The 17244-nt window shown below is 39.9% G+C and overlaps 1 protein-coding gene across 1 annotated transcript in view; it reads left to right on the forward strand.

Moving 5' to 3' along the window:
• LOC122791239 (17-beta-hydroxysteroid dehydrogenase 13-like) overlaps positions 1–17244 on the forward strand; it is a 255974-nt gene that overhangs the window by 96053 nt on the left and 142677 nt on the right. The window contains exon 4 of the mRNA XM_044058902.1: positions 7183–7289. Within this exon, the coding sequence (XP_043914837.1) occupies positions 7183–7289 (107 nt within the window). The remainder of the gene's footprint in view (positions 1–7182; positions 7290–17244) is intronic.

Consider the following 17244-nt stretch of genomic DNA (forward strand, 5'->3'; position numbering starts at 1 on the left):
ATGGTCTGCAGTCACAGAAATACTGCATCTATCTGTGATTGTGTTTGGAGAGAGAAGGTCAAGTAATGTGTATAGGACATGGCATTGCTATGTGAAGAGGAATTATTAAAATAATGAATTCTGTATTTGCATGAGTATATGTAGGAATGCTTTTGATAAAAGCTACAGAGACATAAACACATAAATTCGCATGTGCAACCACATGCAAAGTCATTTGTTAGTGTCATAATTCTCCGTTATCCAGAATTTCACAGAATGGCCAGCTCTGTCCCTCATATTTTTCAGCCTGCTCCTCATAAAATTTGTGGTTTTCTGGTAAATCATTGAGGACTGAAGTAACTGAATTATGGCAGATATTCAAATTTCACTCAGACTTCATATGGTTAAGAAAATGCATGCTAGCAACTGTTATGCTAACAAATGTGTAAGTTTATAAAAGCAATATTTTAACCTGTCCCCGATTTGGGGCCTTTGTTCTCCCCGTTGTTTTTGTCTCTATCCAGAATTCTAGTGCTGAGAGATTGAGAGATGTGTGTGTGTGTGTGTGTGTGTGTGTGTGTGTGTGTGTGTGTGTGTGTGTGTGTGTGTGTGCGCGTGTGTGTGCGTGTGTGTGTGTGTGTGTGTGTGTGTGTGTGTGTGTGTGTGTGTGTGTTTCGGACATAGTTTCTACACAGAAATTCAAATATTATTTGTTGTAATTGTCATCATTAACCCCATTTTTCTCCATTATGTTAATTTAACTATTTTGTAGCTTATTTCATTTTTTTCATAATGCACCTAGTTGAAAAGTTACAGCAATAAAGTTGTCTAGTTAATTGACTAATAGATTGATTGAGTTAGAAAGGGGGTCAATTCATAAAGTATTTGCAGTGCAGAACTTCTTTTAACTGCAGATGTGTAGGTGCTATATGCTTATGCAGTGTTAGCAGCTTTGGCTGTAGTGTCACTGGCCATTGTAAACAATGCTTGAGCACATTTCTGGTTATATACAAACTAATCAGAGGTTTCAGCACTCATGTGTATTCCTGTGGTGAGCTAAATTGCATTTCTTTGTGCAAGGAGTGTCTTGGGAGATGGATGCATGTGCACATGTTACTTCTGATCTTATATTAGCATCATTGATGTCTGCCCTGCTGATGGTTGTGCAGTGCCCTCTGTATTGTTAATAGCCCTTGTTTTCTGAATTACAGTGCACCCTCCACTGATGATTTTGGTGGCAGTCCTGCCTGTTTCTGAATTGGATAAGTGCTGTTATTTATTCTGTATTGTCTGTTTTAATACAGCTCACTCAGCATTAGCCTATTTAATGCATGATGGTGAACCTGTTCTACAGGCTTCTTGTGCTGTTTTTTGCGAGTCATGTTTGATGTTTTGCAAGCCTTATTCCTGCATATCATCCATATGCAGTACATACCAAATTTATTAATCCTGCTCCATAATCCATCAGACATGTGTGGCTTCTCCTTATTAAAACAGAACTGAAACTCTCCATCATTTGTGTAGAAGATTGAATGATTTTTTTCCCTTCTCTACTAGGTATTATTAAAACCTCCCAAGAGAGGCTAGAATTAATGCAACTTATTTGGATGATAGCTCTGGTTAAGTCCCAGTAGAGCACTTGATTTTTTTAAATTATGCTGTAATTAACCAGTGGGAGGCTGACTTCTGTAAGTCTTTATTGTAGAAAACAAAGGAAAACTAAAAACTTCTTGACAGATTCTTAAAAAAACTAGATTTCTGTTTTGGCTTATAGACACTAAATCTCCTATCAAGAGATTCTCTGTTTGACAATGCACTTTCAGGGAGTAGGAGTCTTGAAGAATTACTATCAGTTTAAGCTTACTGCTTTGGCATGATGCCATTTTGTGGACATGCATGTTTTCAGTCCTAGTTAGCGAGTCTGTGTATGTTACATACTGCTATGTGCTGAGAATGGCAGAACCAGGGCTGGTTCATTGGATATGATCATTAAGACAGCATACATCCAGGAAGGGCTCATTTTGGTGGTGCAATACACATAATTCTATTACGAAACCATCAAAACAACAAATAAGATTTATCATATTATTATCCAAAGATGCAATGGTAACACATACATGGAATTTCATTGTTCTTACCCTCACTATATCTCCATACCTTTCTCATCAATAAGCCATTAATTAAGGAGTTGTGCTCTATACAGGGCATCATAAATCTAATAAAACAATCAAAATAACAAAATAAATGCTGACATAGAGAATGAGGCAAAAAGAGCAAAATGATGAGCCCCAATTAATTGAAATAGTTACAGAAGCATTTGTAAGCTTCTATTAAAAAGGCAGGTTGTTCCTTAAGGATTATTACCTCACAAAAATATTCATAATCCAATTAAATGTGAAATCACATTTTACTAGGTGAACGTCATAGATGCAGATTGGGTGTGGATTTTAAAGTGACTACTCACTGTTATTGTTTACTCAGAAAGTAAACACAATCTTAAAGATGGCATTCTCTTTCTTGTCTTACACAACCTCTCTGACTTCAACAGTCTAGTAATGTTAGAGCTTTTAGGTTGTTCTTGTTTTTCCTTACATTCTATTTTATCTGGAAAATGTTTAATAAGATGCGCCGTAGTAATCACCCAGGTTTTAGAACAGAGGGAATTATAAGCCTTCACACTAAGGTTGAGTTCATAAATGAATATACTCAGTCTTGCATGATTTTCATGTCTGTAAGCATTCCTTTGGTAGAGCTGCTTATACCTTAACCATTAGCCTCTTAAATTAAAATTCAGGGCCAAAAGCAAAAACTAGCATTGAAAATGCTCTAAAACATTATTTACTGAAAAAGATAAAAGAATAACAGATTTATTATTATTTATTTATTTTTGGATTAAGTCACTTACATCTATAACATCTGCTGTTGTTTAATAAATCATTCTCATAGGTTTGCTACAGATTACAAATTTTCTGAGAAAGAGAGCACAATTTTGAGAAAAAAATCAGGACAAGCGAGAGGTATGACTTGCATCAAGTGTTTGTGAAAACATCAGATGAGGTATTTGACAGTTGTGTGAAATTATCCTAGATAGTAGCAGGCACTTGTTATACTGATACAAGCAGAACAGTTTAGTTTTCACATTGCAGCAGCAAAAAAAACTATTTGATGTGTTAGCTTGTGTACATAAACAAGAAAAAAAGTAGGTTATGAATACATGGATCAAACTGAAACTAAAAGTTATAACTAATGCACTCTCTAACCCGGTATATTTTCCAGAAAGAAGAATGTGCAGGGATGGCACAGTGGTGCATCAAATAGACTTGCTGCCTTATACCATGAAGTTCTCCAGTTCTGTTCTTGGCTGAGGTGCTTCCTGTCTGGAGCCTACATGTCTCTCAATGCGTCTATTCTCTGGGTGCCCCAGATTCCTAATACTTTCCAAAGACATGCCACAAGCTGACTAGAAAGATTTTAAACTCTCTGTAGGTGATTGCATGTCTGTGTGTGTGTGTGTGTGTGTGTGTGTGTGTGTGTGTGTGTGTGTGTGTGTGTGTGGTTGCACATGTGCATGCGTGTGTGTTTGTGTGTGTGCGCGCGCCCGTGCTCTTCCACACTCATGTGATGGGGGGGGGGGGTCATGCCTTCTGTGATAAACTAGGGTCCTGTTCAGAACATGCTTGAAATCCTTGTGGCCATTGACTGCTCGGATAGGTTTCATTGTCACTGTGAATGATAAAGCAGGTTATCAGAAAATGGATGGAAAAACATGCAGTATAAAAAACATTAGTGAAGGAGTTATATACAGTGGATATAAAAAGTTTACATACCCCTGTTAAAATGCCAGGTTTTTGAGATATAACAAAATGAGACTACAATAAATCATTTAAAAACTTTTCCCACCTTTAATGTCACCTATAACCTGTACAGTTCAATTGAAAAACAAACAAATCTGTTAGGGGAAAAAATAAAAAATGTACAATAAGCTGGTTGCATGTGTGCACACCCTTAAACTAATACTTTGCTGAAGCACCTTTTGATTTAATTACAGCATTCAGTCTTCTTCCATCAATTAAAGAGACTCTGATTAACCCCAAATAAAGTTCAGCTGTCATAGTAGGATTTTCCTGACATTTACGCAGTTGCCTGCTACAGCAAAAACCATGGTTCACAGAGAGCTTACAAAGCATCAGAGGGATCTCATTGTTGAAAGGTATCAGTTAGGAGAAGGGTACAAAAAAATTTCCACAGCATTGGATATACCATGGGACACAGTGAAGACAGTCATCAAAAAGTGGAGAAAATATGGGAAAACAGTGACGTTGCAAAGAACTGGACGTCCCTCCAAAATTGAGGAAAAGACAAGATGAAAACTGGTCAGGAAGGCTGCCAAGAGACCTACAGCAACATCGAAGGAGCTGCAGGAATTTCTGGCAAGTACTGGTTGTGTACTACATGTGACAACAATCTCCCATATTCTCCACATATCTGGCCTGTGGGGTAGGGTTGCAAGACAGAAGCCTTTTCTTACACAGAAAAACATCCAGACCCAGCTAAAATTTGCAAAACAATGCATCAAGTCTTCCAAAAGCATGTAGGAAAATGTGTTATGGTCTGATGAGACTAAGGTTGAACTTTTTGGCCACAACTCCAAAAACAACATTCTGCATCACCAAAAGAATACTATCCCCATGGTGAAGCATGGTGGTGGCAATAACATGCTTTCGGGTTGCTTTTCTTCAGCTGGAACTGAGGCTTTAGTCAAGGTGGAGGGGAAATATGAACAGTTCCAAATGCCAGTCACATTTTGCCCAAAACCTTCAGGCATCTGCTAGAAAGCTGAAGATGAAGAGGAATTTCACCTTTCAACAAGGCAATGACCCCAAGCATACATCCAAATCAACAAAAGAATGGCTTCACCATAAGAAAATTAAAGTTTTGGACCGGCCCAGCCACAGCCCAGACCTAAATCCAATAGAAAATCTGTGGGGTGTCCTAAAGTTTGCTGTGCACAAGAGATGCCTTTGCAATCTGACAAATTTGGAGTGCTTTCACAAAGAGGAGTGGGCAAATATTGCCAAGTCAAGATGTGCCATACTGATAGGCTCCTACCCAAGAAGATTGAATGCTGTAATTAAATCAAAAGGTGCTTCAACAAAGTATTAGTTTAAGGGTGTGCACACTTATGCAACCAGCTTATTGTACTTTTTTTATTTTTTATATTTTTTCCCCTGACAGATTTGTTTGTTTTTCAATTGAATTGTACAGGTTATAGGTCACATTCAAGGTGGGAAAAGTTCTGAAATGATTTATTGTGGTCTCATTTTTTATATCACAAAAACCTGGCATTTTAACAGGGGTGTGTAAACTTTTTATATCCACTGTATGTATATATGGACCCCCTTCAGAAGCTTGAAGTTTCAGAACTTCGAACTTCAAATGGCTGAGACCATAAGATTGAAGTTTTGAAACTTTGAACGTTTTGAATGGAGATAATTGTACAGCACAGAACGGGATATTTACTCTTTTACTCATTGTAGTGCAATCTTGGAGATGGTATATTTATTTATCAGGGTGACTTGCCCCCCCTGTAAATACATAAAAAAAAACATTTTGTTTGTTTTTTTTTTTTTTTAATTTCATTTTCAAAGTTTCAAAACTTTGATCTTCTGATCTCAGCCATTTGAAGTTCGAAGTTTTAAACTTCAAGCTTTAGAAGTAGATCCGTATATACATCTATCTCTCTCTATATATCTATATATACTGTATAATCTGATGAACATTTTCAGGGAACTTTGTTTTTCCAGTTAGTGTTTAAATAGCTGTTTTTTGTTTGAATGCTTAAATAGGTTACATTAAGGGGTATACATGTGTACATGCATAGAGCACAACTGCAGTTTTTAGGTAATATCATAGATAAAATGTGTAGAAGGAAAACAAACGGGAGCAAATTACATCACATTGCTTTCAGTCAGAAAGTTCTGATACATTTAATGGATAACAAAAGAAACCAAGTATGCTGTATTCATTGCATTTTTTGTTGTCACTTATTGTAATGTTTATGCATAAATATGTTGTGCAGTACTCTGCAGAGAGGTATGGTATGTGTGTGTGTGTGTGTGTGTGTGTGTGTGTGTGTGTGTGTGTGTGTTAATATCCAAAAATGTAAAGTTAAATAATTCCAGCTCTTCTACCAGAAAACTCTCTTATTCCAATGTATCTAGACGCTTTGATATAATACATTTTAGAGCCAGGTGTATCATGACTGTAATTCATGGAATGTCTCAATTATAGGCCAGATTCTGGAAGAAGACAACTTTGTTAAGTATTTTTCAATTCTTTTAAGCACTAGAGCACAAATAGTTGCCATCAGGAAGCTTAAACAGCTTTAAAAGCTGTAAAAACACTTTGGGCTGCCATGCTTCTTTATTGTGGGTGGTAGTAAGAAGTGTATTACACTTTTTTAAGGTATTATAGAATCAGATACACTTAATTTCTGGCAGCTGTCTGTGGCACAGCTCTAAATACTTTCAACTGCTACATTTTTTTTCTTTTGTTTCCCTCTGACTTGCAGTATATTGGAACAATTAAAGTTTCACATATTACAAAGACTAGTGTGGCAGCACTAAGTGTGTTATAGCTTTCATGACCATAAAACACTGTGCTCTCCTGCTTTTCTCTATGTCTCTGTCTTTCTCTTTCTCTGTAACTGGTAGAACATTGAGCAGGCAAAGCTCCTTGAACTACAAAGAAGTATAATCCTGTCTCTCTCATCATAACAGAGAAGTTATAAAGTTATACGTCCTTGATATGGACTTCATAATCTACTTTAAGCTTCAACTCTGTTCTTGAGGTGAACTTCTTGACATTCTTTTCTCAAACATATAACAAACGTGGTTATGATCAGTGACCCAGCCACAATCCACTGTATTATTACACTTTTTCTTAAGCTACCTTGTAGTCTGCAAGCCTATTGACCTAATTTAGTACACAGACAGACCCTGATAATACTTGCTAAAGTAGATCAGCCCTTTGTAGCCATAGCTAGTACAAAGTTAAAGTAATTTAAAATGCTTGCTTTAATAAATTTTATCATGTGTAGAAAACAATTTGTGCAGCACAGTAAAAATTAAAAAAAAATGTACAATTTACTGAAAGGAGTTCTTGCAAATTCATTTTTTAATTAATTCCATTTATATCTTAAAGACTACAAGAGCTTTCCTGCCAGCAATGATGAAGAACAACCACGGTCACATCGTTACTGTGGCTTCTGCAGCTGGACACTTTGGAACTCCCTTCTTGGTGGATTACAGGTATATTTGCTCATATGTTATAAAATGGGGAGGGATGTCATTTTTCTGACTGGATAATTACCATATACCACAAATGCTAATCATTTAGATAGAACTAGCAACTCCATAAATTGTATTTATTTATGCTCTGATTAACTAGATGAGCCCTACTAGGCATGAATGTCTTTTTTTCTTTTTATGAGTAGTGACCCAGAAATATTTAGTTCAACATTTTTCAACTTGCAAACAGATACTGTGGGAATTAAAACTGGGACTAGAGGAAAAAACTTGTTAGCAGCTTGTTACTTAACTGCTGTTCTGCATAGCCAGAAATCAACAACTATAAAAACAGCTTTAAGATGTATTATGCCACTTTTATGTATGCAACAACCCTTTTCAGGGATTCAGTACCTCTGGTATGTAGGTAGAGATTTGGGTATGCTTGGCCTGCATACGCCTGCCTCCCACACCGTGCTTCAGAAAGTGCATATATATTAGAAAATGTACAGCTTGGTGTGATTGGTACACATGCAGACGTCCCTGTCTATTTTCTCTGGATATAACTGTAGGTCATTCGTGAGGAGTTATGCTTACCATCACCTGAAACAAGACAGTTATCATTTATTTGCTGACAGGATGAGTGAGCTGATCCATATTGACAGTCTTTGCCTAATACCTGGGTATAGATCAATAATGCAACTGTGTGTTCTTCACAGTATGATTAGATGTCGCATGTTCGTCTTTTGTCCTAAATGCTATTTATAATGGAGTACTGAAGTGGAGTTTGGAGAACAAAGCTGCAGCCATGACCAGTGGGTAATAATGTGTGGATTGGATTTCGGCACTGTAGCTGCAATTTCTGACATTTATACCGTTAACAGTAATGTAGTAACATGTTTTTTATAGAAACTTAATATATGCTTATGAAGGAATATATTCAGTAGAAGTATATCAGTGAGATCAGCAATGAATGCACAGACACACACATAGGCACACTCAAACACACACGTGCACGTGCATGCGCGTGTGCACATAAATGTTTTTTACTAGGGGAGGTAAATGAGGAGCATGTCCTCAAAGGAATAACGAGGCATAATCCATATGTGTCACAGCATATACTTTGTAAATATCATTTATTTTTCTGCTGTGAGATGACCTTGAATTTAAAGTCTTTATTTTAGAACTCCTGGGTGATTTTTTTTTCTTAAACCAGTTACTTAATGAGTTTCCGTTTTGAAAAGGTATGCTGTCAAAAAATGCCCTGTCTGAGATTCGGTAAGTTGTTATACAATTCTAAATATCCTGCCTACATACCTGGTTCTTTGCATGTACTATTTACAACAGTTGAACTATTATGTAGGCGAGAACAAGGGCAACACTTTGGACAACAGTTGCCAAGCAAGCTGCTATCAAAAAAGTATATGTTGTCATTTATAAACAATACATTTATGCTTGTATTAATAATTGAGGATGACAGAGTGTGGGTAAATATCAGGAATATAATTTGCAAGAAGAAATCATAGGCTGAGTCTGTGTGTACTGTTGCTTTAAGTTAATGAAGTAGTTGCTGTTAATTAATTAACTCATTGGCTTGAAAATGTTATAACTATTAGTGGTGAATGTCCTTTTATTGATTCTGATGAAGTCTATGGTGCAGTAGACGAAAGCGCTAAATCTTATGCAGTTTTGAATGTGAATAAAAGACTGTTCGTTTTTCAGTATACATTGAGTGGACTGCTGTGGCTTTTGAAGTGCTTGGGAATCCTGTGCCTGGTGCTTTCCCTATTACTTTTTATTACTTATTTTTTGCTGAGTCTGTGTTTTTATATATGGGAGATGATGTTTATGGATCATTTAGTTGTTAGAGCTGTTTTCCACACTCATATATTTTTCTTTTGTCTTATATGCTTTTTGATACTGATAGTGGCTTTCTTTGAAAGTTTGCATGGTTACACATCAAACGTACAGCATAATGGTGACAGTCAAAACTTGCATTTTCATTCTGAAAGCATTTTCTTGAGGGTGGGGTCTTCACTTCCCTGAACTCTTCAACATGGGTGGCTGCGTTCCCTCCCCCTACTACTTAAATCTACTAACTCCAAAATTGCCATATCTCAGAAAAAGTGAATTCACTGAGATGCCTCAATCCTGCTTTTTAAATACAAATATCTGAAATTACACATTTGTTATTGTAAACTAGAATATCAGTCTCAAAACACTCATAGTTAAGCCTAGTAATCTTGACAAAAGAGTGACTGAGATGCAAATATTTCATGTAACCTCACCCGTGTCCACAGTAAAACTGAATGAATAGTAGGTCACGAACTTTTATTCTGTGAACTAACAATGATGCAGGGAAAGCATGATTCTGTGTTGCTCAGAAATAAATAAAGAGGTCTTAAAATGTCAAAAGTAAATTAAGGACCAAAGTTACACACTGGAAATCAGTCACTGTACTTTATTGCAGAAGACAAACGGTAAGCGCTTTCACAACTTAATGTTGCTTCATCACACCACACAACTGATGCTTGGTTAAATACTAGGACAATTAGTATGACATCACAATTTAAAGAGATATTACTCCACTAACATAAGAACATATATCGATATCCATAAGAAAAATGCATAAAATATATATAGAAAGGTGTGTATTTACACACAATAATATATATATATATATATATATATATATATATATATATATGTACATTTACACACACATTTTGTGCACATATAACCATAATAGTACAATATAAAAAATATAAAAAAATGCATATTTAGTTTTTAAGGCGCCTTGCCTTAAGGTAAGGAACTAATGAGGTGCACAAAATGTGGTGATGTGGTCTGATGAAGCAACATTGTGTGTGTAACTTTGGTGCCTTAATTTACTTTTGCTGTTGTTGTGTGTTTTGGGCACCTCAGTGTACCTGCAGCCGTTTGGTTTTTGCATCTTCAGGTCTTAAAATGTATTTGCTGTGTCACCAGACCACAATGCGTTCATAGTAGTTTTATGTCATTTCATTGGAGTAACATCTGCTAGGTCCCCGGGATTCACGAATGGCTGGTTTCTGTGCAGGAACAGTGTAGGAGCTCCTACACGGAAAATGGCCACCGAGTGATCCAGGAAAAGTGCCATTTTCATGTGCATAAGCAGCCTTACACTGTTCCTGCACAGAAAGCCATGCGGGATGCAAATCACATCATTTGCTGTTAAAAAACATGCAAATAAGGTGATATTGAGATCCACAAAGCTGGCCGGACTCTGGACTGAATACATTCCTGCATCTGAGCAAATGGAGGCAGGACAGCTTGTGAAAAGCATGTATTACAGTCAAACACACATGCCAATGGCCAAATATAAGACCATTGGCATTAATAAATGTTTTTTTTTTTAAATTAAACTTTTTTTTTGGCCGATCACGGCCGTTTAAGCTTAGGGCAGCGGCGTACAAACGGGTTTTTGCTGAAAATAAAAAAAAATGAGAAAAGTCAGTTTTAAGATAATTCTGCATTTTGCCATTATAGTCAATGGCATGCAAAATGTAAACAATACCAGGGAGCACTGGTTGTCAAGGGGAAAGGGTCCATCTATGTGCAGTAACTAAGGATGTACACACTGGGGTATGCAAATGAGGGGAATTATACTGAATCACAGATTTCCTCATAGTGTCAGCTTGTACCTAACCGTGTAGGTGCAGCAATACAGCAGTGCAAGTATAAGAGCTGAATGACTTCCTAAGGGGGTGTGTCATACTTTCTTTAACTCATTGGAGCTCTGTGGCTTGTGTTTGCTCTTAGCTAAGCACAGCTAAGGAAGGGGGTGTGTTTGAGGCTGTATTGTCTTATACCATGAAATGCAGAGTGTGTTTGCATCCAGAGAGGGCCATTTCTGCTTAAAAGTGCTTACATTAGCTAAACGGGTGTGCGCGGCGTGCAGTGGGCTTAAAAAAAAAAAAAAAAACCCAAGAAATAGCAGAACTGTTTACATTTGAGCACCGGGTATGCGCGGTGCGCCTCGGGGCTTAAATAGGGAGAAAGTGGGAAGGGGAAACAGCAGTAGGAAGGCAATCAAGGAGAACTAGCATACATGGCAGGTGGAATGTATCAGAATCAGATAATTACATGTGCAGCAGCCCAGCCCAACACACTAATATAAACTATGCAAACAATATACAGACTGGTTTTCACTACAAACTCTAGACCACCGGTGTACACAGATGGGGGATTTTTAACTGGCAAAAGTAACTAAATATGTTAGGGGCTGCTGCTGCTTTACTCTATCAATATGTGCTAGAGACTGAAGGTGGTGAGGAGGAGAATGCTGACAATTGACCTCCAATGAGGAGGAGGAGAAGAGTGTACAGACCCAGGGTAACCTACCAGGGCCTACATGAGCTGGAGATAGTAGAGCTCTATAGGGTGGACAGGGACATTTTACAGAAAATCGTTGATGTGTGCCAGCCATGCCTTACACACAGAACTAATAGAGGGGAACCCATCCCAGTGGACACCAAGGTATGTCTAGGCTTAAGAATACTAATAGCCACAGGTATCTTCCAAAGACAAACTGGGGATATCATGTGGATCTCACAGGCATCAGCATCCAGGATACTTCACCAGTTCCTTGATGGCATGACACAACATGCCAATGAGCACATATATTTCCCCACCGCCCATGAGGTGCTGACCACACATATGTGTCTCTTCCACCATATAGCAGAATATCCTGAGGTAATTGGTGCTTTAGACTGCACGCACATCCATATAAAAGCACCACCCAGTGAGTGGGGCAGGGTATACATAAACCGCAAGGGCTTCCCCTCCATCAACTGCCAGGTCGTGTGCGATGCCCAGGGCATTATCATGAATATGTGTGCTGGCAGCCCTGGAAGTTATCATGACTCCCACATCTGGCATTGCTCACAGCTGTATCAGGAGATTGCCAGGGGGGGCACCCCATATGGCCATCTAGTGGGGGATGCTGGCTATGCACTGGAGCTGTGGCTGATGACACCCATCAGAAATGCACACACTCCCGAACAAGAACACCATAATGAGGCACACGCACAAACCAGGATTATTGTAGAGTATGTGTTTGGGATGCTCAAGTCACGGTTCTGCTACCATGACATATCCGATGGAGCCTTGCAGTACTCTCCAGACTACATGTACACAAATGTTCATAGTATGTGCCATGCTACACAATATGATCCTGCGGAAACAGCTGCAGCAGGAACAGCACAGGGCAAGGCCACACAGCCCCCCCACCATTGCCAAGGCCAGCACAGGCACAGAGGGACTCGGAGGAGGAACATCCTGAGCCTGCCCCTGTAGGCAGAAGGAGGCGTGTACAGTATGCCCAGGCTTTGGCAAAGAGCCAATGCATAGCTCACACACTGACACTGTAGGGACCCAGGGACTGATACCTCTCTCTGGCTTGCACATACAGTAAAAGGGATGCCAGACATGGGAGGGTACTATGTGCATCCAACATAGTCAGCCCTCCAGCACTGTCCTCAATACTGGCCCAGCAATAAGGTAATTCACCCTTCCTATCAGTTACTAAATGGAGTAGTATGTTCTCATACTTGTATGTATGATATGGATGCAAGCATGCAAGGGAATTGGGTGGCTGAATAGGATAGCAGCAGACAGCTATATGGGACAGCAGGAAATTCATAACAAATACCGGTGTCAACATACAAGGCAGCACTACAAAACGTGACAACTCCCACTGCAGTACATGTGATGGCCCAAAGAACTGTGGGTGTCAATAGGTCACACACATGGATGTCAATGAGGGTCACATATCCACCACTAGCCTCACCCAGCAGGACAGGTGTAGATGACCATGAAGAAAGGCTGGGCTAAGGCCCCCAAATGATGGCAATGGTGGACAGCCCCCCACCAGACCTATGCAAACATACTACAACAGGTCTGGCAGTTGCATTCCAGTTCTGAAGGGTAAGAAGTCTGAAACTGAAATATATGCCATTAAGATCTAACATGTGTACTCTACTGATATGCCTCCTGTCTGCATGATAGGTCACAATACAATATGAAATGGAAGCCAAGAGAGTAACTGAAATAGCAGTACAGTCATATCAAATGTTAAAGTCTGCAGCTGTGCACCCCCCCCCCCACAATTCCATGTAGAAATGCAGTAACAGATGGCCTGCAGCACTTTCAAATGACCTACAGTCCTCTGGCAAAGGCCTATGCCTCACCCATAGTGCCAGTGTATGGAATGTCAGGGGGTCCCAACTAACAACCTAACAGTAAACAAATGCAAGGCCATGTTGACAAATGTCAGTAGCATGCCTCCCCATGTCCTACTGCAAGGACTGTGGATCAGGCCATAAATACTATTGGTATAAAGACCCAACTATAGGGATACCTCTGAGATATTGCTTACATAATGTTAGGTAGGGGAGAGAATAACAGAGGGGGTGTAAAAGCATGGATGTCACGGAGTGTGTGAAGTGTGAAACTCTAATGTCCACCCATAGTACTCCCGACTGCAAACCCATGAATGAATAGCCACAAAACTGCTTGTAAATCACAATGTGAGGGTAAACTGACCAGATATATGAGTCCTGCCTCTGGATAAACTGGGTGTATATGTACAACTGAGAGTTATGGCCCCAGCAGGATATGGCCATTCCATGAAGTTGAGAAAAGCACAAGAAGGGGATCCCAGCCAGCATACTAACAAGGTGCTGCACCATTTACACAGAACCAGCAGTCTATTGTCTGTAGCTACCCCTCCACAATGGCAGGAATGTGCCAGAATGTGTAGTCTATATGCCTCAGAATATTGATCTCAGCTTCATTCATCTTATATTTCCTGGTAAATAACTGTGAGCAAAGAATGATAACTGTCAGTAGTTGATGACATGGCACATCACAGTGTAAAACAGTACATATGTTAGAATATCTATGCTACAACAAAACATGTCACACAAGCAGCACAGACAGCAACAATTACAGTATCCCCTGTATGATAAGCCCATTGTGTCTCTATATTGGCAACCTATCTACAGATATCCTGCAGGAACAGTTTGCTAGGAGTCCAACCCTCCATGGAATGGATGCACACACTCAATATAGAAGGTCATACTGGACATACTCTTACACTTAGAGAAATGAAGCCCATGTCACACAACACAGTGGACTAAAGATACCGGTTATTCACAGCTGTCTGTGCACACACACCAAATTGTACACCATTGATACTTCACACACACACACACACACACACACACACACACACACACACACACACACACACACACACACACACACATTGGATAGGAATACACACACATATCGATGGTGAACATAATATAATATGTCAAACATACACACAGAGAGTTGTGGGGAAGAGAAAGACAGACGGCTACAGAGAGAATCCCATTATGGGGCCTGTCCCACCCACTACACATCCTATTGGCCTATATCACATGATGTGCTGATGTCATTCACTGTAGAAATACCTTTGGTTAGTCCTCATCCCATAGTGTCAGTGATGTTTCTGATAACTGTGTAACACTACAGTACAAATAGGTATCCATGTAGCAGTTGTAACCTCAGTCCTGTCAAATGTAAAGTTGTGTGTGAGTGTGTGTGTGTGTGTGTGTGTGTGTGTGTGTGTGTGTGTGTGTGTGTGTGTTTCTACCATACCCCTCCTTCAGCACTGCTGCTGATGTCACTCACCTTCAAAGATACCTTTGGACAGCTCCCCATCATTTAGCCTCCTTGGCGATAACTACATAATGCTGTAGTGTAGCAAATTAGTTAGGTAGGAGTTCCAATCCTGATCCTGGTAAATGTGAGTATTTGTGTGAGAGAGTGTGTGTATCCTTGTAGAGACATGATTTTGTGGTCATTCACACTTACAACACTTCCCTTACCCCTCCTTTAGCACTGCTGCTGATGTGACTCACCTTCAAAGAAACCTTTGGGCAGCTCTCCAACATATAAGCTGCGTGGTGCTTGTGATAATTGCATAATGCTGTAGTGTAGCAAACTAGTTATGTAGGAGTTCCAATCTTGATCCTGGCAACTCTGTAAATGTGAGTGTTCATGTGAGAGCGTGTATGTATCCTTGTAGAGACCTGATTTTGTGGTCATTCACACTTACAACACTTCCCTTACCCCCTCCTTTAGCATTGCTGCTGATGTCACTCACCTTCAAAGATACCTTTGCACAGCTTTCCAACATCTAATCTCCATGGCAAGTGCAATAAATGCGGAACAATGTAGTAGCAATAACTACATAGGTATGGGTTTGGATCTTATCCCTGGCATGTGTTTGTGTGTGTACATATAACCTACATATGTATGTCTGTACCTCAAGGATTTTGGCCCCATTTACACCCAGTACACATCTCAGTGCCTGACTTTAGCAGTCTTGCAGATATCATCCACCTTAGAAGTACCTGTTGGCAACCCTAAACCATGTAAGGTCAGTGGTCATGTGATAAATGTGTAACATAATGGTCCGAAAAGATAGTTAGAGGCTTGAACCCCACCTCTGGCAAATGTAAATGTGTGGGTAGGGTAAAATATTTATTGGAATCTCTCACCCACTACATCACCCAATGCCAGTATTTACAAGGGCTGGTGATGTTCCTCACCTTAGAAGTACCTTGGGACAACATCCATCCTATAAGCTCCGTGGCATGTGCGATAAATGTGGTACACTGTAGTAGCAATACATAGCTAGGTAGGGGTTTGGAACTCAGTACTGACGAGTGTGTGTGTGTGTGTGTGTGTGTGTGTGTGTGTGTGTGTGTGTGTGTGTGTGTGTGTGTGTCTGTCTGTCTGTCTGTCATCAGTATCCTGTGTGGGGGTCGGTGTGACTGTGAAATAGGATCCATTGGGGGGCAGGTTTTGCTAAATTATTATGTTGAGGACCTAGTACATGTCACAGTGTCCACATTACAAGGCCAACAGTTGTCAAACACCATAGAGATTGGTGTAGACAATCCACAGCCCTAAATGTGACAGTAGTGAACAATATAGGCAACCCTTCTATTACTCAGAGACCACTCTTCACCCACATATCATACACAAACACACTTGGCTAGGCAACAACCACTATATTGGTAGTTCCCCTGCATATTGCCTCACAGATAGTACCCATGGTGTGATTGCAGTGGACTACATGCCTGTTGACCACAACAGTACAACTGACATCAGAAAGTACTTTGATGTGTTACATCTCCTGACTGAGTGTGTGTTATCCAGCAAGTAAAAGGACATGGCACCCTGTTCCATCCCCTCAGTAGCCCAATCAATGTGTACAGTGGCCCTTTTGCCATGCTCCCCACTGGATGCCTGCAAAAACTGTAGAGTCTGCAAATGTACCCCACAAAGAAAATACTATGCCTTATACACATGCCCTGTATGGACAGATGACAATAACTCCGCTGAATACCTGTATCATACTGTTAATGTAGGTGCAGTCACTACCTCAGTTACATAGCCGGGTCTCACCAAATGAGGTCAGGAATCCTACATCAGAAGATACCAATCTGTCCACACAGCATGCCCCAGAGACCTCAATCACACCTTCACACATCAAAGAACATGCATGTGGGACATGTGCACAACCCAGACACTGTCCATGTTATGGAATATAGATCACATACATGGGAAGCAGTGCACATCACTGGTCACCCACAATAGAAACCTGGATGAGTGGATGGGGAATACAATACCCAACCCTGGGGACCACTCCAGTGACTATACACCTGAGACACACTGGGGACTATTGTCATGTGGCCTGATGCCAAGGTATACCCTTGGGCTAGCATTGTAGAGCCTTCTGGCCCATTCATCTACTACACACCTATGAAGCAATGAACCTATGGATCTCAGTACTGGCAAATGTGTGTGTGTGTGTGTGTGTGTGTGTGTGTGTGTGTGTGTGTGTGTGTGTGTGTGTGTGTGTGTGTGTGTGTGTGTGTGT

The sequence above is a fragment of the Protopterus annectens genome, chromosome 17.part0 (assembly GCF_019279795.1).
Source record: "Protopterus annectens isolate FY-2018-M chromosome 17.part0, PAN1.0, whole genome shotgun sequence".
NCBI lineage: Eukaryota > Metazoa > Chordata > Ceratodontiformes > Protopteridae > Protopterus > Protopterus annectens.